At 41.0% G+C, this 23,388-nt stretch overlaps 1 protein-coding gene across 1 annotated transcript; it reads right to left on the minus strand.

The window, feature by feature from the left end:
- Positions 1 to 16,343: 16,343 nt before the first annotated feature.
- On the minus strand, positions 16,344 to 22,406 carry LOC126237385 (cuticle protein 64-like). The gene is made up of 2 exons (XM_049947467.1): positions 22,351 to 22,406; positions 16,344 to 17,253 (listed from the first exon to the last, which is right to left on the minus strand). Exons 1-2 carry the CDS (start codon positions 22,360 to 22,362, stop codon positions 16,618 to 16,620), a joined length of 648 nt encoding a protein of 215 aa, XP_049803424.1. The 5' UTR covers positions 22,363 to 22,406; the 3' UTR covers positions 16,344 to 16,617.
- Between the last annotated feature and the right edge of the window lie 982 nt (positions 22,407 to 23,388).

The following is a 23,388-nucleotide window of genomic DNA, read 5'->3' on the forward strand; positions in this document are numbered from 1 at the left end:
CACACAACATTCGCTCTAAGAGGCTCGAGAAAGGCGAATTACTGGGAGAATTTGGAAACTGTAGTGTTTTAAATTCGATTGCTCATCGAATTTCTCGGATCTTTGGTGTGATGATTCGGTCTACTGTGATGGAAGTGTTCAGAGATGTTATGGGACCGTGGTTGTAACAGCTAAGAAAGGGCATTCTTTGTGTAATACACTATTAGGCAAGTTTAAAGAATTAGCATTACGAAGAAACAGGGAAAGTTTACACCAATTTTCATTTACTCTTCAGTCACAACTGCACATTTTTAATTATATGGCATGTTTCGATCACTTTGATGACCTTCATGTCTAAAAGAAAGTGAAACTAAATATGTATCGTCTAATATTTTACAATAAGTAAAAAACAACTATAGATAATTTTTTTTCGTAATTACACTTTGTTGGTTCATGGTGTGGATTCCTGTAGTCCTGTCCTAGTTCATGAACCACGGGCTACGTATGAGTGGCCAAGTAAGTGGTCCCGACAGTCGGGGTACCAGTTACTTTGGAATAAGGCTGGGCATCTCGGACATATTCTGAGTCGTGGTCACCTTTGTGCTCATACGGCAAAGACTACCAAATCCACCTGTTAGTCCCTCAACCGTTAGGAGTAAAACCCAATGGGACTCGGGGCAAGTAAGGCTAGCAACCTGCTTCCCTGGTACTACAAATATGATGCTGGCAACAGTCAGAGCAAAATGCCTCGGACCTTTGGAGGTGACGGAGTCGCACCTCTAACTGACAAACCAGGGACTCCTAAGATACGACTTGGCAAACAAATGGTAATGGGGGCTACTCTGGGAAGAAGGTAGAGCTGGCAGAGGCTGCAAGTAAGATGGGGCTGGACGTTTTAGCTGTTAGTGACATTCGGGTAAGGGGTGAGAAGGAAGAGGGAGTGGGAGAATACAAGGTCTACCTGTCATGAGTCAAAGCAGGAATAGCACAATGGGGTGTAGGGCTTTGCATCAGGAAAGAAATGGAACCCAGCGTAGTTGCAATAAGGTATGTAAACGAACGACTGATGTGGATAGATTTGACAGTGTCTAGCAAGAAAATTAGGATTGTGTCAGTATAATCGCATTGTGAAGGGACAGATCAAGATAAGATGGATAGTTTTTATGAGGCACTCAGTGATGTAGTTGTTAGAGTAAAGGACAAGGACAGTGTTCTGCTCATGGGTGATTTTAACGCCAGGATTAGAAATCGAACAGAAGGGTATGAAGAGGTTATGGGTAAATTTGGAGAGGATATGGAGGCCAACAGGAACGGGAAACAACTCTTGGATATCTGTGCCAGTATGTGCTTAGTAATCACAAACTCCTTTTTTAAACATAAGAACATTCAGCGGTATACTTGGGAAGGCAGGGGAACCAGATCTGTCATTGACTATATAATAACAGATCAGGAATTCAGGAAGGCTGTGAGGGACACACGTGTATTCAGGGGATTCTTTGATGACACTGATCATTATTTAATCTGCAGTGAAATTGGGATTGTGAGGCCGAAAGTGCAGGAGGTCAGGTCCATATGTAGGAGGATAAGAGTGAAGAAACTTCATGATAAGGAAATCAGGCACAAGTACATAACAGAAGTCTCAGAAAGGTACCAGTTAGTTGAATGTAGTCAATTACAGTCATTGGAAAAGGAATGGACAAGGTACAGGGACACAGTACTAGAAGTGGCTAAAGAATGTCTTGGAACAGTAGTGTGTAAAAGTAGGATGAAGCAAACAGCTTGGTGGAATGACACAGTGAAGGCAGCCTGTAAAAGGAAGAAGAAGGCGTATCAAAAATGGCTACACACTAGAACTCAGGTAGACAGAGAGAGTTATGTTGAAGAAAGAAGCAAAGCCAAACAGATAACTGCAACATCCAAGATGAAATCTTGGGAAGACTTTGGAAACAGGTTGGAGACTATGGGTCAAGCTGCTGGAAAACCATTCTGGAGTGTAATTAGCAGTCTTCGAAAGGAAGGTAAGAAGGAAATGACAAGTATTTTGGACAGGTCAGGAAAACTGCTGGTGAATCCTGTGGATGCCTTGGGCAGATGGAGGGAATATTTTGAAGAGTTGCTCAAAGTAGGTGAAAAACCGATCACTAATGTTTCAGATTTCGAGGTAGAATGGGATAGGAATGATGATGGAAATAGCATCACATTTGAGGAAGTGGAGAAAATGGTCAATAGATTGCAGGGCAATAAAGCAGCTGGGGTGGATGAAATTAAGTCGGAACTCATCAAATACAGTGAAATGTCAGGTCTTAAATGGCTACACTGGATAATTGAAATGGCGTGGTAGTCGGGACAGGTTCCATCAAACTGGACAAAAGCAGTAATCACACCAATCTTTAAACATGGAGAGAGAAAATATTGTAACAACTACAGAGGTATCTCTTTAATCAGCGTTGTGGGTAAAATCTTCTCAGGTATTGTTGAAAGGAAAGTGCGAGTATTAGTTGAGAACCATTTGGATGAAAATCAGTGTGGGTTTAGGCCTCTTAGAGATTGTCAGGACCAGATCTTTAGCTTACGGCAAATAATGGAGATGTGTTATGAGTGGAACAGGGAACTGTATCTATGCTTTCTAGATCTAGAAAAGGATATGACCGGGTTCCTAGGAGGAAGTTATTATCTGTTCTACGAGATTATGGAATAGGTGGCAAACTTTTGTAAGCAATTAAAGGTCTTTACATGGATAGTCAGGCAGCAGGTAGAGTTGACGGTAAATTGAGTTCATGGTTCAGAGTAGTTTCAGGGGTAAGACAAGGCTGCAACCTGTCTCCACTGTTGTCCATATTATTTATGGATCATATGTTGAAAACAATAGGCTGGCTGGGTGAGATTAAGATATGTGAACACCAAATAAGGAGTCTTGCATATGCGGATGGCTTAGTTGTGATGGCAGATTCGATTGAAAGTTTGCAGAGTAATGTTTCAGAGCTAGATCAGAAATGTAAGGACTATGGTATGAAGATTAGCATCTCCAAAACGAAAGTAATGTCAGTGGGAAAGAAATATAAACGGATTGAGTGCCAAATAGGAGGAACAAAGTTAGAACAGGTGGACGGTTTCAAGTACTTAGGATGCATATTCTCACAGGATGGCAACATAGTGAAAGAACTGGAAGCGAGGTGTAGCAAAGCTAATGCAGTGAGCGCTCAGCTACGATCCACTCTCTTCTGCAAGAAGGAAGTCAGTACCAAGACTAAGTTATCTGTGCACCGTCCAATCTTTCGACCGACTTTGCTGTATGGGAGCGAAATCTGGGTGGATTCAGGTTACCTTATCAACAAGGTTGAGGTTACGGATATGAAAGTAGCTAGGATGATTGCAGGTACTAGTAGATGGGAACAATGGCAGGAGGGTGTCCGCAATGAGGAAATCAAAGAAAAAGGAATGAACTCCATAGATGTAGCAGTCAGGGCGAACAGGCTTAGATGGTGGGGTCATGTTACACGCATTGGAGAAGCAAGGTTACCCAAGAGACTCGTGGGTTCAGCAGTAGAGGGTAGGAGGAGTCGGGGCAGACCAAGGAGATGGTACCTGGATTCGGTTAAGAATGATTTTGAAGTAATAGGTTTAACATCAGAAGAGGCACCAATGTTAGCACTGAATAGGGGATCATGGAGAAATTTTATAAAGGGGCTATGCTCCAGACTGAACGCTGAAAGGCATAATCAGTCTTGATGGTGATGATTAGGCTTTTTATGATTTTAGGGAGACTCCTCTTATTAAACTCACGACGCCCCTACCACCCCCGCTCCCTGATTCCTTTCTCCTCTCCTAATCACGCTCTCTCCATTTTTCCGCCTCCCACCTTCTTTCCCTCTTGTCGCCTCCCCTCTCCCTTACCTCCACCAGACAGCTATTTAAAACACTGACCGCTGTTGGAAAACACAGTACTCAGTCATACGTTCCAAGCAGACTAGATGGGTTGCTGAGGACATTTATGCACAATTCTTAGCTGCTTATTGAAAAAATCAGACCTACGTATTTAGTTTTACTTTGTTTTAGATCTCATCATATTCTAAAGTGATCGAAACGTTTCAAGATATTAAAAATGTGCAACTGAGAGTGAAGAAAACAGTTGCTGATTTTCTCGGGACGATAATGTCGGTTACATTGAGACAACGAAAACATGTTCTCATTTATTAATAACTGTTTCGTGCAGTTCCACAGCACGAACGTAGGATGACGAGCGTTTAATAAGAAATCTATACGCGGTGCCCAACGTCTATCTACTTATGGTACGTCATATTTGCTTGGGTTGTAGATCAACTGTCAAAACTTGCACCAATCTTTGTACGTCTACTGTTGCTCCAGTACTCTGCAACAATTTTCCGGAGTAGAAACTTTCATATACATAACAATATCATATGCTAACTTCTGCACAGAGCATGCATAGTTACATAATTTTAGCTGTACCACGAAGCTAATGACACTCCCTCGGTACAAACTCATAGTCACTTTCACATCTCTCGCTGTTCGAGGTTGCTGAATATTTCAGATACATCTGGAGAGCACGTAGAGTGAATATCGTAATTACCAGACACATCGTTATGCCCTCTTCTTGACAAAAACAAAAACAAAAACTGATTCTTGGAAGAACTTCAGTGCAACAAGTGCTGAGTACAACCTTATTTGCACCTCAGGCATTCAAACACACCCTAATACGTCCAGTTTTTTAAAATTTCATTAAATATTATATTTAGCTAGGCTTGTAATTCGGTCTACAGCTTCCTGTTCATCCTTTTTTCTTTAAGCTAATTATGTTGTAATTTCCAGTATTCAGAACCTGGTGATGTTTCGTTGTCTTCCAATGTACAGAACTGCACAGCCACAATTTCAATTTTAGGACCTGTGATAAGAGCGTTACTGTTTACAGAGCATATAAATGATCTAGTAGAAAGCGGCGGTAGCTCTTAAAGTCTTTTCCCAGATGATGGGGTTTTCTTGAAGAAAGTAGCAACGCAAGAAGACGGTAACTATATGCAGAATGACCTACAGCGGACTGGTAAGTGGTGCAGGCACTGGCAGTTGACCATGAACGTTAAGAATTGTGACGTACGGCGCATACAGAGGAAAAAATCTACTACTGTACAACCAAATTATTGATGAGAAATTTCTGGAAATTTAGAAGTAACTATGAAGTAACTATTCAGAGCTACGTTAAATGGAATTACCACATAAAAAATAGCAGGAAAAGCCGGTGCCAGATAATCACAGGAAGAATATTGAGGAAATGTAACTCAACCATGAAGGAAGTGGCTTACAAAGGGGTTGTTCGCCAGATTCTTAAGTATTGTTCATCAGTCTGGGCCCCTTACAATGTAGTGCTGATAGAACAGTCAAAGAAGATCAAACGAAAAGTGGCCGTTTTCGTCGAGGGATCATTTAGTCGGCGCGAGAGAAATACATAGATGCTCAACAACCTCACCACTGGCAGACGCTACAAGAGGGACGCTGTGCATCAGGGAGAGGTTTATCATTATGTGAACTGAAGGCTGAGGGAAGAGAAAGGAAAGAAAAGGGAAAGAGATACTGATGTCAGCAGCGTCAGGATTTTATGCGGAATCAGTGGCAACGAGTGAAAATGTATGGTGGACGAGGATTCGAACGCGTGATCTCCTACTTATTAGACAGTGGTTTTAACCACCGCTCCACCCGGCGGCTGTGGTTATAGCAACTGCGCACATTATCTTGGCACATCCCTCAGCCGACACACATTCGCAGCTAGCGCCATCTGTCCACAGTTCTCGTCCACGTCCTCCATGCTCACTACTTTGAGATCTCCACAGGAGATCCAACGTACATATGCATCTTCACTGAAGGTGGTGGACTCATTGCTCATCGAGGTGAATCAATTATCAGAACGCGTGACGTCTGTTCTTTGAGGATGCACAAGTACGTTCGACCTCCTACAGGAATCTCAAATTAGCGAGCACTGAGGACATAGATGGAGACTGCAGAAAGGTGGCACTAGTTGGGAATGTGGGTCGGCCGTGAGGCGTGCCCCGATGTTCCTCGCAATTGTGATACACTCTATGTCCCTGTGGCGCAGAACTTAACGGGACTGCCTAATAAGCCGGAGATCCCGGATTCGAATCCCACTACCACACACATTTTCACTCCCCGCCGCTGATTCCGCTTATGTACCGATGAAACTAACATCAGTAGTTCCTTCCCTATCTTTTAACCCCCCCCCCTTTCTGTTTCTATGAATATAATGTGTATCTCAGCTGCGAATTCCACGTGGTGCAGGATAAGTACTGAAATTTTGAAAGAGTACTCTCTAGGAAGAGTCGGAAAACGTATTACTTCCTCCCACACACGTTTCGCGAAATGACCACAAAGAGAAAAATCGAGGAATTAGAACTAATACAAAGGATTACCGATAGGTGTTCTTCCCACGCGCCATTCGCGAGTGGAATAGTAAGGGGGGGGGGGGGGGGGCACCAGTTTGTGGTACCGGAAGTACTATCCACCACATGCCTTGAGGGGAGCCGATGTTGATGTAGATTTATTTATAACGTTACTTGAATGTGTGACATACTTCGATTTCCACTGAAAAATAACCATCCATCCCCTCGCCATTCACACTTTACCGTTTTGTACAAGCAGATTATTTAATTATATGTGGTACTTCATATCTGCTGTGACCAAGGTTATTTTTTTTACTTGTTACACTTAAAATATTTTCCATTTGTAATCACCTATTTCATAACGTTTTGACGACAAAAGTCAGTTAGGAAGAAGGCAAAAACTTTTGCTTTCGTGGTGACATTTAGTGGATGGCGTCTTCTAGAGCGCAACACGAACTCCACCAACAAAATTTCATTGGTTGTTCAGGAATATTAGGATTTATTCTGTTTGTTACACCAAATACCTTTGTTTCTGTGAAAATACTTTCACAGGAAGGTAAAAATCTTCAAAACGTGCAAGACAATACACAGAGTATAGCAACAATTCTGAGATGCGTTGTGTCGCTTCTCCATTGCATCCTTTGATGCTGCGTGTCGATCAACTTTCCTACGTGTACATACACACTACTGAAGCCACCATACACTGCATGGTGAAGGGTACCATGTACCACAACTAGACATTATCTTTCATGTTCCACTGGCAAACAGAGCGAGGGAAAAACGACCATCCATAAAATCGATCTGCAATCGGCCTCCGATGCCGGTCGTCTATATTTCCGCAATAGTGCCTCGCGAAAAGAGTGTCGTCCTCCTTCCAGGGATTCCCGACTTCACGAAGCACATCTTGTAATACATGCATGCTGATCAAACCTATTGGTAGCAAATCTAGCAGCACGTCTCTGAATTGCTGCTATGTCTTTCATGAAACCGACTGTGTGGGTTTCGCAAACGCTCGAGGAGTATTGCAGTATGGGTGGCACTAGCGTTCTATACGCCGTCTTCTTTATATATGAGCAATACTTTCCCAAAATTCTCCCCACAAAATGATGTCGGGCATTCGCCTTCGGCAGCCTCATTCCACTTCACACCGCTCTGCAACGTTATGCCTAGATACTTAATCGATGCGATTGTGTCAAGCATCAGATTACTAATGCTGTATTCGAAGTTTACGATATTGTGTTTTTTTGTCATCTGCCTTAACTTCCATTTTTCTACATCTACAGCAACCGTCCCGTCACCACACAAACCAGATATTCTGTCTAACTCATCTTGCATCCCACTACACTCACTCAGGAACAACACCACAGAGTCAGCATCAAAGAGCCGTAAATTACCGCTCACCCTGCCCGCCACATCATTTACGTATACAGATAATTAGAGCGGCCGTGTCAGGCATTCATGGGAACTCCTGACGATACTCTTGTCTTTGATATACGTAAAAAATCTTCGAGCCATTCGCATATCTGGGAACCTGGTCCGTATGTTCGGCCCTTCGTCAACGTTCTGCTCTGGGGAACAGTGTCAAACGCTTTCTGGAAATCTAGGAATCAGGAATCTGCCTGTTGCCTTCCATCAATGGTTTATAGGATATCATGCGATAAAAAGGCAAGACGAGTTTCGCAGTGGTTACGCTTTCTATATCCGTGCAGAACGTGTTCAAAAATATCACAGAAAGCCGATGTTAAGGATTTTATTCTGTAGTTTAGCGGGTCCGTTCATTTAACGTTTTTCTATACAGGGGTACCTGCGCTCTTTTCCAGTCTCATCGGTCTTTGCTCTGGGCGAAAAAATTCCCATAAATGCAAGTTAAGTAAGTAATGCCTCGCCGGCCGCCTTGACCGGTCGGTTCTAGGCGCTTCAGTCTGGAACCGCGCTGCTGCTACGGTCGCAGGTTCGAATCCCGCCTCGGGCATGGATGTGTGTGATGTCCTTAGGTTAGTTAGGTTTATGTACTTCTAAGTCTAGGGGACTGATGACATCAAATGTTAAGTCCCATAGTGCTTAGAGCCATTTTTGGCAATGTCCCAGAGTAAAATCGAATTGGAATTCCATTTGGACTGGGTGACTTATTAGCTGTCAACTCCTTCATCTACTTCTCTACGCCAGAAATGCTTATTTCTATGTCCTCCATGCGGGACACTGTGCGACAATCAAACTACAGTATGTGTGTACTAGCTTCCTGCGTGAATGATTTCTTAAACGCGGAATTTAAAACTTCAGCTCACTTTTCATCAGTAAACCTACCCCTACATGTGTGTATCAGAGTTAACATAGAACTAACGCAGCTGAAAAAATAAATTATCGAGACAGAACCGACCAATACGGAATAAAAGACAGAGGAGGAAAATGGGCATTATTATTGCCATCAAAATACCGAGAATTAATCAAGTTTGTTTCCAAACAAGAGAAACAGTACATACCATCGACATTTGTGTTGTGTTGATATTTTCAACGCAACAAAGATACTAAGATAAACGCCTGAAAGGTATGAAACGAAATTCATTTATTAAGTCATAATTAAATCAAGACCCTAAGCTGTCGACAGGTGTTGATGTACATCAACGGGGTCAGTTGAAAGTGTGTGTCCCGACAGGGACTCGAATCCGGGATATCTTGCTTACATTGCAGACCCTCTATCCATCGGAGCCACCGAGGGCACAGAGGATAGTGCGATTACAGGGATTTATCCCTTGAACGCTCCCCGTGAACCCACATTCCCAACTTAACGTCCACAAACTACATTCGTAGTGCCCCTGCACATTACACTCGTTACTCGCGGCAGACAATGTTACTGAGTCCCGTAAGAGTTCGGGCAATGCGTGTGTATCCGCACAGAAGAAGAAGATCAATCAATGGTTGGTTAGCCTTAACTATATGAACATGGTATCTGTTCTTTCCGACATGTCCGAAATAACAGACACCATCTTCGCAGAAATTGATTTATTCTGTGAGGCTGTGCCTAAGGCCACGGATTTCTGGTACCAAAATACCACGACAGTGTTCGTGAACAACCTAGTACTCGCAGATTTTTAGAAAGTATCTGTCTCAACTTTAAGCAAATCAGTAATGTCAGACCGTGGCTAATAAGCTATTAATTGTTAGTGTATTGGAGAACAAATGTAGCACTTAGACTTCATTAGGACAACTGGAAATTTTAAAGTGTGGAAGAAGTCATAAAAGGAGTTTCCAAGTCACCAGACGTATTCTCAGAAGGACTACGTGTAACGTAACAGTAAAAGCTTCATAAAAATGTTTCTCCACAGTGCACATAAACTTGACAAACGATATCCATACATCCATACTAATATTATAACTACGAAAGTTACTATGTCTGTTAATCTTTCAAGACCAAACCGCTCAACCGATTTTGCTAAAATTTGGTATGGAGATACGCTGAACGTCGAGGAAGAACATAGGATATTTTAAAAAAATGTGCAGTACAGCATGTTCACTGACTTGAAGAACATAAACGCGAAATATGGTACAGTAATTACTCTTTGCAAAAGATGTTTACTTGACTTTTAAACTTTACCATATTTGTGAAAATTCTTTTATTACTGTATGTTTTAAGTAATATGATTCAATGTAATCAATACAATGGTCATTCAGTTATCAAAGTGTTTAATCAAATGGCTCAAATGGTTCAAATGGCTCTGAGCACTATGGAACTCAACTTCTCAGGTCATTAGTCCCCTAGAACTTAGAACTAGTTAAACCTAACTAACCTAAGGACATCACACACATCCATGCCCGAGGCAGGATTCGAACCTGCGACCGTAGCGGTCTCGCGGTTCCAGACTGCAGCGCCTAGAACCGCACGGCCACTTCGGCCGCCAAAGTGTTTAATCCATACTACTGTACTAATACCAGTATTATTACTGCGAAAGTAACTAACTCTGTTACGTTCCACGACTCTAACACTCAGCCGATGCTGATGGCATTTTGTATGGCGATAGCTTGAACCCAGAAGAAGAGCGTAGGCTTCTTTATAAAGCTGTATCTTCTAGAGTATGACAAACTTTTTAAATATGGTACACGTGAATGCCACGCTGGCGCAATGGTCGGCGACTCTTAAGTGCCTACAGATTATTCAGTGATAGTGCAAATCGAATGTGGCTGTGTATGGTTTACGATGTTGAGATCTTACACCACCTGAAATAGTTGTAGATGCAAAAATGAAATCGGACTGTTACTGTACGTCTCTCAAACGTCTTATTTAGTGCCTAGTTCTAAGAGAGCTCATGCGGCTAAAGTTACTCGAATTCAACGAGCCTCAGACCAATCTCATCTCCGCCTGAACTTGAATGCGGAAAGTCAGGTAGCCTTAAGAGCTACAGAGCACACGACCGGCGCATTTTGGGCCCTGATCGTCGCTAGTCTCACAGCTTCCAAGACGCTTGAAGACTTGCAACAACGGCTTCCTTTAAAGGCTGTACGACAAACAGACAGTCGTACTTTTACATGTGGAACATGGGAGGCATTTGGTGAGTCCGCATTTGTTTTTGTTCCATTAACTGTCTATTTTAATAATAATTTAGTCGACATAGGGGGATGGATCAAAAATGTAGGAATGATAATGCATTAAAATTGAAGGGAGAAACGGTTGGCAAGTATTGCTCTAGTGGCAAGAGCCAGAGAAACTCCTAAAAGACCTCCTTCTGCACGAATGTAATGACTCAAGGCATGTTTTAAATATAATTAAAACTTATAATGCATGCATTCGAATTCGACGTACAGCAAAATAATAGAAACACATTCATTATGTATCTACATACCGGCACTGCAAACGTATTTCATACGTATGTCTCTGCATGTACACAGACATATCCTAAAATTACTAACTTGCCCATTCACCATCACTCATCGGAACAAAACTACCGATATGCAAGCGAAGCAGTGGGTAACAGCTAGTAAGAATATAATAAAGGAATTGACGAAGCTGGTTTAAAAAATAAATAAACTAAAAAGATGTAACAAAAAATTTTAATCGCACAAACTGCCAACGAATTCACAGAACCCGTTTAAGAGTTTTTATATTTAGCAAAACTAATGAACGATTTTCAGATATCTGTATTTCCAGAAAATGAAGTTTAGTATCAGCGCGCATTACCACTAAGACCATGAGGCATGGAATTTTAATGAAAAAACCAATAACTTAAGGCTACTCAGTGATCAAGGGAATAATATATGTTAGAAATGATACGAGGGACAGGAAACAAACAAATGCCTCATGCAACAAACGCAGTGCAAGAAATAGATATGACTGAATGAAATAATGGTCATCATTTTTAGACGGACTCGGGAAGACAAATACTAGTTAAAGGAGGGCATGTATGTTAAATTAGAAAACATCATGGACGAACCTGGACGTAAACAGCTGACGAATGTAAAATATGGAAAGTCTGGAGGACGTATTTGTGCTACAGTGCATGTTGAATGGCTACTCGTGATAATGACAATTGCCGGCCGGTGTGGCCGTGCGGTTCTAGGCGGTTCAGTCTGAAACCGCGTGACCGCTACGGTCGCAGGTTCGAATCCTGCCTCGGGCATGGATGTGTGTGATGTCCTTAGGTTAGTTAGGTTTAAGTAGTTCTAAGTTGTAGGGGACTGATGACCACCCATAGTGCTCAGAGCCATTTGAACCATTTTTGATAACGAACATTCTTCTTACGTTGGAGTGTTAAGTGAACTGAGGATTACATCCCTACACTAATATCCAGGTGTCTCAAACAGGCTGCAGTAACCATGAATATGTTGCTATAACTAACAATGTACAGTGTACACATTGACGATTATACTACAAAATACTGATTTTAAAGCAGTAGGCACTTCGGAAGTAAATCATATCTATCACTGTTCAACATTTTTTTTTATTTCAATAGGTGTTTGCAACAGACTCTATCAATTGTATTACCAGAGCGCTAGAATTCTCTCCTGATTACGAAATTTTCAGTGAGGAGCACGTAAATCTTAACATGAACAACGCAAATGAAACTGGAGCTGTCGTTTGAAGTCTAGCATAAGTCTGAAGCTTGCTATGGCTGAATAAACATTTATATCTGAAACTAACGTCTGTGATAATCATCCATTCCTTCGTTAGTGAAACGTGCTATGTAAGCTTTATATTTACTAATATATTTCTAATTAAATTCTCCCTAACCAACTTAAATTCGGTACAAACACATTTGCCTCGAGCTAATATTTCCTGATATCTTAATATAAAATAATCTGTACCTATTACACAAAGAGGCTAACTTAAAAAGTATTTCAACTAGGAATAGCTTAAGCCAGAAATTAACAAGTAGTAATAAACTATAAAATAGGAAAAAAATTACAGCTTGTGGACAACAGCGTATCAGATGAGAACGCATAATTGGGCAAAAATTTCTTTAGCAGTATAAGAAACCTACAAAATCTACAAATAAGCCGATATAATCCATCATGAAACACTTTATGCCCTCTCAGCCACTGGCCGATGCTTAATACTTCAAGCACAGGTGAAGAAACTACGTAAAGGTCACGTTAAGGAACGTTGTAAGAGCTGCAAATGTTTAAAAGTCGTCACAATGAGTCTATTGCGCTTCGTAGTGTGCTAATCGTATTTGCAAACATGTAGGAAGCATAAAAAATATTTAGTACTCCTCGAAGAAACAACAGTATTCCCTATATTAAAAAGTAGCGGTTTCATTTCTGTGGGCTTTACTGCTTGTCTGATGGTAAAGTCTGGTGCAAAGTCGGATGTTCTTGCGGAAACACTAGGGGATAGTGTTGTACTTAGAGGGTACTGCACCTAGGAACACAGGATGTTTCCTGGTTGGTCTCTCAATCTTCTTACTGATTTAAACTCACGTGAAGGAAAGCACACTAAAACCATCATAAGCAGATATTGTTATTTTCTACTGTTTTTGTTGTGAGGCTTGTAGTTGTGTTATGTATAGCGTTTTTAATGTTATGGACTCTACATATTTAAGTTCTATATAGGATATTAACATAGTTTCATGTTGAGTAAAATTCCGTATATTTTTAAAATTAGGTACATAACTTGTGGGCAGTTAAGTCATATTTCTTCGGTCGTGCATCATATTGTATCTTGAAACGGAAGAAAATCTTCTACCACGAAACACGTAGTATTTGGAAAGGAACTGAGTTTGTTTAAGTTACTAAATTGCCTGTTTTAAAAACTGAAATCTATGTTACTTTCCAATAGCTTGTCTGTTTCAGAATGTTTTTAATTTGTAACTGTTTTGTGATATGTGTGTAGCAGAGTAATAATCTAACACAAAGACTGTTAAATACAGCACTGACAAGATTATTCTCTACTTCAACACTTTTAAGTTTGAGTATAAAATTTGTTCCTAGTTACGTGACCATGTTGTACTAGGGATAGCTTTTTCCAATTTTGAGTAACCGTACTTCTCCTGAGAAATTTTTGTAATTTCAGAAAAAGACAGTAGCACACAAATAATTACCGTTTTAAAATGGAATAGGCAAGTATGATACACTTCTATTACAATAGCTGGTGTTGCACAATACTCTCCACTACTACGTTTCTACGAGGTAACTAGTCATCATCTACAGGTGTCGTTTATTCTTCAGTTTCTGCGTCCATCGTGTTCATGTGGCAGCTATCGGTGAAATGGAAGCTGGCGTACAAAGCGCCTTGATAGGGAAACAAATTACGGGTGTCGCGGTGAGTGACGAAGAATACCCACCCTTAACAAATTGATCCTTGTGCTTCCCCATGGGAAAGTTACTGGAGCTTTAAATTTTAATTATTTCTGATGGCGTCGTCGGCGCCGCCTGTATATCGAAACAGAAAATTCTAGTAAATGAAACCATCTCTGCTGCTAAACCTCTTCTTTGTTACTCATCTTCAAGGAATAATGATGAATATTGTTTAGCAGCCAGGGTGGTTTCCTTTTCCAAAACTCCCTGCCTGAATGGTTGGATGCCACTCGTCCTCACTGCGAGCTACCGTCAGTTTGTAAAGATTTCTTTCTTCTGCAAACAGATCCAATGCCTGAGAACCTCATCAGTAAAGATTTGCTATTCTCGATGACAAGATTGAGAGCGCTTCAAAGGACATTCATAGGTTTTATGTGAAGAAACTTTGTCTTATTCTGTTGTTGCTCAAAAGAAAAAAGGGGAAAGGAATCTACTGGGGCACAGTTGTATGTCGCACCCGAATATGATAATGATGTTAATATAAACTAAAATAAAGTTGTTATATTATAAACGACGTATGTCTCTGAGAGGCTTTATAAAGCGGATCACTGACTGTGCAAGACCGCAGAGCCAACGATATTTCTTCTGGTCTCAGACTGTTGTGTCGAAGTAAGAGCCCGCTTGGTGCACAGTAGGTAGCAGTCTGTGATCGGAAGAGTGTGGAATAGGCAGTTTTTATGGTGTGCTCTTTGAAGCCACCAAGTGTTAGATTATAATGCAGGAATTATGAGTACATGTATTATTGGAAATAGAAACGTGGAACCCAAAGTCTTCACGTAAGCAAGGTAAAGATGTTAAATAATTATGACTTTAGTTTTGCCAGCGCGTTTGTATAGATGATTTGGCTGATAATTGTCAATTGTTGAGTAGCCCCAGAATGTACATAAACTGATTTGATGTATATGCTAGTTAGATATTTCCCTTTTGTAATGTTTCTAAGATTTGTTAACACAGCTATACGAAATTTTATGATTTCTATTTTTACCGTTTTAGTGAGCTTAGATATGCTTCCTGTATGTGTCTCATTGTTTGTGGATGAATTAGTAAATTTGATGTAATTTTCTGAGTAATTTAATTTCAATTGTCAGATGTTTTGAAAAGCCAGACTTAACTTGCCGTATAACTTCACTAAAAATCTGTGTTGGTAATTCACCTTCCTGTCCAGGTCACATGTTTTTCAAAGTTGGATTCTTTAAAAAATGTTTTCATTTATCATCCAAAAGAAAATTCCAAAGTATTACTGTGAGTATTGCGCACTGCTGAGCCTGTATTTAGCATATTTATATTTTTATATGAGAGACCAGAATATATCTCGTTTTACCGTTGCTGCTTTACAGCTAAGACAATTTAATTTATTTGCTATGTGCACAGGGACCATAGTTACCAGTTTTTAACAGGGCCAGAGGATTCAGTGCCTGAAGGCCTGAATGTATTTTGCAGCGATTATTTTTCTTTATTGGTACTGGGAGTTGCATTGCCCAATCAGTTCTTATAAGGTTTTGCTGACAATAACACAGAGTAAGTACACCACTTGCACTTACAAGCTACACGAAAACTCCAGTTGTGTAACCATTTTTCAGTTCAGGCATTGATTCATTGTATTAAAAACAAATTTTGTAAAGAACGTTACAATTATAACTGTATTTTTTGTAAGAAATTTTAAAAACATTTACTAGGTTCAGAATTATACGCAATGTAGCCCACACTTTAGTAGAAATGAGTTTGAACCGAACTTTGAAAGATTTTCAAGCAATAAAAAAATTAACTTCCCACTAAAAATGACGTATTACATTAATGGTTCAAATGGTTCAAATGTCTCTGAGCACTATGTGACTTAACTTCTGAGGTCATCAGTCGCCCATAAATTAGAACTAATTAAACCAAACTAACCTAAGGACATCACAGACATCCATTCCCGAGGCAGGATTCGAACCTGCGACTGTAGCGGTGGCTCGGCTCCAGACTGTAGCGCCTAGAACCGCACGGCCACCCCGGCCGGCTATTACATTAATGGGTCAAGAAAAAAGTGAATTAAGAAGTATAATTTATCCGAAGATTGAAAGGAAGAGTTATTCTTATAATATAATTGGGAGAATGAAAAACAGTGGCATGTATTGTAATTCAAATAGGATATCATTTTAGTATAAACGTATGTATATTCATTGTATCAGTTTATTTAGTAATTTACAGCACATATCCTTACTCTATTTATATGATTACACTAAATTTAATACAAATGTTTCACTTCACAGTGGATTAATATTATCAGCAAACAACAATCTGTACACTGACAGTTGGCTTTCTTGTTTTAGTAGTAATGCACTTCATGGTTGCAGACAGTACAAGAGTAGTAATTAGTTGATAAGCTGGTGTTGCAGATGGTGTGACACACGCTTAGATGTGAGCATTTATAGAAACTGTGTGTTAAACTCTTATGTTTTCCAGTACATCAGTGGTGACCGAAGCCACTGGTACCAAAGTAGTCAAGGCTGCCATACCCCGAGTGTCCTAGATAGCTACCGTAGCTGGTGCCATATCCAGAGTGTCCAAAGCCACCGTAGAGTCCTCCAAAGCCCGTGCTCTTGACGACAACTGGGACTGGCTGCTTGACCACTACGGGCTGCGGGATTGGCACGGGCACTGCCTTTGGCACGGAAACTGGGTAAGGTACTGGCTTGGGTACGGGCACAGGGTATGGCTGGGGTACCTTGACAGGGTACGGCCTCACCACGGGCACCGTGACTGGAACCTTGACAGCCACTGGCACCTTCCTCTCCACGGTCACCGGGTAAGGCACTGGGACAGGCTTCGTGATGGTCACCGTCTTCACGCCGTAGCTACTGGGGAAGCCTGAGTATCCTCCATAGGCGTTGTATCCGTCATACCCGCCGTATCCTCCGTAGCCGCCATATCCACCATAGCCTGATCCGTAGTATCCGCCATGTCCAATATAACCAGTATCATATCCCCCAAAACCTAGGCCTAATAATCCTCGCTTCTGCGTCTTGCTGTCCCTTCCTTCTGTTTTCGATTCTGCGTCTTCTGCTCTCACCAGGACGAACAATGAAAGAAGTACAGCACACACCTGTAAATGAATACATGTATTAACATATCATCACCTCTGTAGGTTAAATTCCAGTAACAGTTTCCTTGTAACATGAAATTCGGTCAGACAAAGGGGTTCGTTCACAAGTAAGTTATCTGCTATGGTATCACACAATATTGTAAATCACTATCAATAAAACCAATGTTTCGTCAACAGCTACAGTGACCTTACTCTTGGTCTGCTGGACCACGGGTACTGTTGACTCTGGCCTTGGAAGCCTACACAGTTACATTTACAAACACGAGTGGCTAGCCCCTTCCCCTAGTAACGCGGTATTGCACCTAAATAATCAGCCACATTTTTTGATCGTTACACTATGTATTTCGAACGACTATACATTCATAACTTCAACTGAGAATAATTAGGGCTAATGGGGACAACAAGTGTCATTGTCCTTGAAATGTCATTGGCTGCTTCTGCGAAATACACTTCCACTGCACGCAATATCACTTTATAGAATATCTGTGTTCTGTGTCCACAATTTCTCAGTGACGCTAGTGTAAAGGTGGATGTAGGATGTAGACATACAACCAAAAAAGCAAACGCTACAGCGGGAGACCGTCAACTGCGAACACTGACAAGAATCATTCGCTAACAGACGCAACTAGGTGCGCCACAATAAAAGGATGAAGTAGATCTCACTGTCGACTCTGATCTCGTATGAGAGAGAGACGGACTTAATAGCAGTGTATTGTGTGGTAATCTTAAAAGAAGGAAGACCAGGGTTGTGTATTCAGTCGATGGTGAGAGCTGTAGAGATTGAGAATTTTTTCCGATTGTGGAAGGAATTCCGCCGTGTCTTTTACACCCGTCGTTGGCCTCGAGCGAGCGAGCAAAACCATAGAAAATATAGATTTGGTTGGCCAGAAGATGGTTTGAAGCACTGTCGCCATAAATGTGTGTCAGTAAAAGCATTTAGCATCTCACGAGAAACTCAAGTTCATCTGCCCTTCTATTCAGTACAATACGGTTTGCATTCTGTAGCTTCGACAGTATTTATCCACAGTGTGAATCGGTATTACAATTAAATAAACCACCGGCCGTTTTACTGCCGATTATCAATTTCTTTATGCTGTCTTTGTACCTACGAGTATCCTTTGTAATTGTTACCTCGTTACATCTGGTATCTCTTACAACCTAACTCTCTCGGTTTTTTTATAGGAGTTTATTGGTATATGTCTGCATCCGTGCGACAAATAATATGAAGCTTTCGTAGACAAACGATGCCTAGAAGACCGGAAAACGTTTAAAATACGCAGTGAAGTTCCAATAAGTTCTAAAAACAACGGATATGAACTGTAAGATATGGAAAGAAATTATAAGGGACATTATTCTACCTAATGGATACGATACATCGATATAAACAAGTAATCATTAATTAATCACGAATCAGAACTGCCAAGAGCAATATTTTATGAAAACGTAATGCATCGAAATTCCAACGATGTTTATTTAGAGAAGACGTGACTTTACGTGCTGAACACGTAACGCACTGTAGCGAAACAGTCTAATGCGTAAAGGTTTAGCACCCGACAATTTTTCACTTTGAAGGAAAGCAGTCCTTACTCTTTTGCGATCTTTGTCTCTTCCCCAGACAGAAACACGGTGGTACTGCATGTCTGTCCTAAATTTAACAATTTCTCACGTGAAGATGCACTAGAAACTGCAAGGTAGTCCCAAACGTGGTGAGGAAACCTGGGCTACGGATTTTTGTAGCCTGTCAAACGACAGATGCAGGGCTCTAAAGAACTATCCAACTAACGAATAGAGGAACATATTTTGTGATTGCTTGCTATAATTTTTACGCCGACTCATCAACACCTCTCTTACGATTAACACGGGTTACACGAACAGCGATAGCGTGATATGCATCTATGCTCTGATTCTTCACGAAAATTGAAAAAACTGCAGAGCCCTGAAGAAAGCAGATCTCCGGTTTTTATTTGCGGCCAATTTACATGAGTTTAGAGAAGCTAAATGTGTATGATTTTAGATTGAAGAAGTCATTAGAAACAGAATTGGGACATGATTATCATTGGATATTTACTGACAGGTACAGAAAGCGTTTGCGTACTTCAAAGCAGTATAATTACCTACATAATAAAGAAGTCAATGTCATGGTGTGTAGCTCCTGCAGCTCCTGATACAGTTCCCAAGACCAAGAAGATATATAAAGGAAGACCATGCGTAAGAAAATAATTACTAAATCCTTATGATATGCGCTTGGGGCCATGATTCACTGTTGATTCTATTCGTATTTAAACATAGTATTCCCCTGAGAAGTGTCGTGGCGTCCCAAATGCAGAAATTTAAAAACATATTTCATCCTAAAAAAAAAGAAAATACAAATATGCACAGTAGATCTTGACAGTATTCTCTAAGACACGCCATCGCATAGACAATTTCAAAAGGTAGAAGGGGTGCTGGCAGAAGTAAAGAGGTAAGGCTGGGTCCTGAAGCTTCTTAGGTAGCTCAGTTGGTAGAGCACTTGCCCCTTGAAAGGCAAGGTCTCGGATTTAGATTCAGGACCGTCATACGATTTCAAACTGCCACCAAGACTCAGATTAGCCCATACCCCGATGCAGTACCAAGATTCGTTCTGTTTTTGTTCGTGTTCCACAAGGATGTGGGCATTGCTTGCCGGCCCATCATCTTTGTAAATAAGTTATAAATTATAATGTCATGCCAGATACTGAAGTTTTACTCCGTCGGCGAAAATGTAGTGAGCAAGAAATTTTTTCCTTACACCATTTTACGTGGGGGCGAAAGAATGGCGGAGGGCGGTGGGGGTGGGGGAGTGTCTGGGATAGACTGTTCTTAAAATTATGGATAAAGTTCGTAAAGGTTTAAAATCATGTTTAATGTTTGTTGGAAGTTACAAACTGCTCTCATTCTCAAATACTGGATAAATATAATTTGGCTATTTGCGCCCCATTAATTACTCTGTCTGAACACATATACACAGTTCCTACCTGTTATATTTGCAGTACTAGGTTTAAAGTTCGACATAAGATTGTACTTCTTAATGAGTAACTTTCTACAGCACTTTTAATTGTTCAGTTCGGTCAAAAATATTATGAAATTTTGAAAATCAAGTTTTGTTGCCCTGGAAGCCGTTATACAAGCAACCGGCAACTTTCTTTCACAACTGCTAGTCCAGGAAGGTATGCAAGGTATCTTAGTGATGTTTGGAAGGTAGACGTATATCTACTAGCGAAGGGAGATGGGTAGACAGGTTGTAAGTCGTGCTGTGATTCCTAAAACGCTAGACCTAGGGTAAGGCAAAGGTCCTAGATTCGAGTTCTAATCTGGCATACACTTTTAACCTGCCAGGCATTTTCAGTTAACAAATAGTTCCACTACGTTTGACAGAAGTTTTCGGATGGTTTCCACAACTTAAAGGAAAATGCTGAACTTCAAATTTCCTCCCAAATCCTCTTTTAACTAGAATTTAACAATGGATCGGATGACAAACAGCAATTCCTACTGTCTGAATCAGGGAATGAAATGTATTATTTACACACACACAAGGATTGTAGGGACTGTGTTGTCATAGCCATAAATTATAAGTTGTTCAAATTCTACTTTTCTGGCCAGGTATTTCCTCATTTGTTAATTTTGAAAAATGAAGAAACCGCAGAACAGTTGCTAAATCCACAGTCTTTTGCTGTGTACACAATCGGCTACAAAATGGACTTGTACAGGTGCTGCTGCCCCATCAGAAGAACTTGTAGTTGTTAATTAGGTATTTAGTCACAAATATTTTCAACTTGGAGCAGGTTCTGTCCTGTTCCTGAAAAGATCTGAGCTCTGCAATGAGCTGAATTTTGATACAACCCACCCTCCCACTTTGGCAGGAAGAAAAACGTAAGGAGATAAAAACTCTCTCAATTTGGAACCCCTCCCTGGGATCTGGCTGAAGCGAACGTAGCTGTACAAGAATGTAATGATATCTTGTATGATGTTTCCCAGACGAACTACGATGAGCCAGTAGAATCACGAACAGCTATAGAGTATCTAGGCGTATACTTTGGACACGAATACAGCTCGAACCAACGTATAAATCCTCATCTGGCGTAGCCAAATTCACAACGGCGATTTACAAGAAAAACCCTAAGAAAACGTAATCGACGAACGGCAGAGATCCCGTACAAACCCCCACGGTGGAACTATTGCTGAGTATTGTGCTGAGTATCGATCTCGGCGGTAGCAGACACCATCGGAGACATCTTAACGATGCGTAATTCATCCAGAAAATATATAGCTTACAATTCCCTCATAAGGACTATTCTCACCGTTCGTGGGCCTGCGAAACTCACCGAATTGTATTAATGGAAGAGAGAGAGCAGATCGGAAATTTACTTAAACTGATCGTAATATAGCTGATTAGCACGAGAGCGTCGTAGAACTCTACAAACGCTAATGGGACAGCTTGTAAGAATGACATAGTACCTTACTTTTCAAGACTCCAAGAGACCAAGTTCCGGTACGACTCAGGAAACGTATTACCTTTCCCCATCCCAAACACTGGGTAACAACCAAGAGAAAAAAATTTGAAGAAACCGAATTTTTTGCAAAAGGAATCTAACGTCATTTTTCTGGCGAGCAACCCCTCATATGAATACGGTAGTAAATGTTTTTGATGTGCTATGTCATCTCCGTCACGCATCTTTCGATAGTTCAAAATGGTTCAAACGGCTCTGAGCACTATGGGACTTAACTTCTGAGGTCATCAGTCCCCTAGAACTTAGAACTAGTTAAACCTAACTAACCTAAGGACATCACACACATCCATGCCCGGGGCAGGATTCGAACCTGCGACCGTAGCGCCTAGAACCGCTCAGCCACCCCGGCCGGCTCTTTCGATAGTGTATGGCAGTCAACTCCACAAGCATGCCAATAACAGGCAAATGTTAATGTCTTCAGAACAGTGAAAAACTTCTACGTCAGTGTTGCTTCTTCAACAGTTTTCACAGCCTTGCCTACATTCCTCGGAAAAAAAAATGTTAATCACGAATGTACAACTTAGGCAGAGAATACCACTTCACGTCCCTACTCAGATGCCGCAGTACGTACCGGAGTCTTCATAGTCGCACAGTAGCAGTAATCCAGTAGAAAGATGGACCTCACTGATGAACGTGGAGTGGACGGTGCCTCTTTTATACTGAAATTGCGAAAATCCGCCGGCGTGTTGTCTGCCCATTCCGGACGCAGGAGTTACACTCTGACGCGCACAAGCTCGTCTTACCCCATACTACGTGGCTTAACTGTTCTCGATCTCGCGGGTCGCAGCTCTTGTGTAAAGGTTACACCGCTGCTGAAGGAGAGGCCTTGGCTCCAAGGCACAGTAACACTGACTATGGCGTCCTCCCCAAGCACACGAAGCCGTAATTGCAAGAGAATGTTGAGTACAAATACAAGGCTTGTATCTACGCGGTTAAAAATATTTGTATATGCAATGTGTCACAATAACACTTCACACTTTCATAAAAGTGCCAAAATAATTCGAAACAATACTTCTAACAGGTGATAAAGCAAATCGGAGTGAATGTTGTTAGGTCCAGAGAAATGATCTTGCGTGTTAGTTATTTTAATTTATTTATTTATCGTATGGCAATACAGACACATTAAAAACAAACAGACAAATCACTAATATAAGAAACGTTAAGAATTGCAAACCGACATTACTAATACAACAAAGTTTACGGATTACAAACAAACATCAAGTCTATTATTATAATCTATCGACTCCGAGTTGCGAGCAGGAAGTCGTCGGGGCTCCCATTATAGGCACTTCTGGAACACTCTTCAACAATGTGGCTGATGGTCTTTCTCCGCAGTCACACTGAGGGGTTAGTATTTTACCCTATTTATACAGGGAGTAGGCACATCTGCCATGACGAATTCTAATCCTATTTACAGTGGACCACGTTTTGAGTAGTAGGTCAAAACCATGTGACTTCTGTGTGACGCAAGGCATGTTATGATTTTGCCATGCGTTCCATTTTTCAGACCATGCGTTTGTGATACTGAAACCTTCTTGTACACAGTTCCTTGCTGTTCTTGTTGGCGGGTTCCTAGATCGAAGCCTATTAGTGTTTGCAGCCTCAGTGT

Source organism: Schistocerca nitens, chromosome 2 (assembly GCF_023898315.1).
Source record: "Schistocerca nitens isolate TAMUIC-IGC-003100 chromosome 2, iqSchNite1.1, whole genome shotgun sequence".
Lineage (NCBI taxonomy): Eukaryota > Metazoa > Arthropoda > Insecta > Orthoptera > Acrididae > Schistocerca > Schistocerca nitens.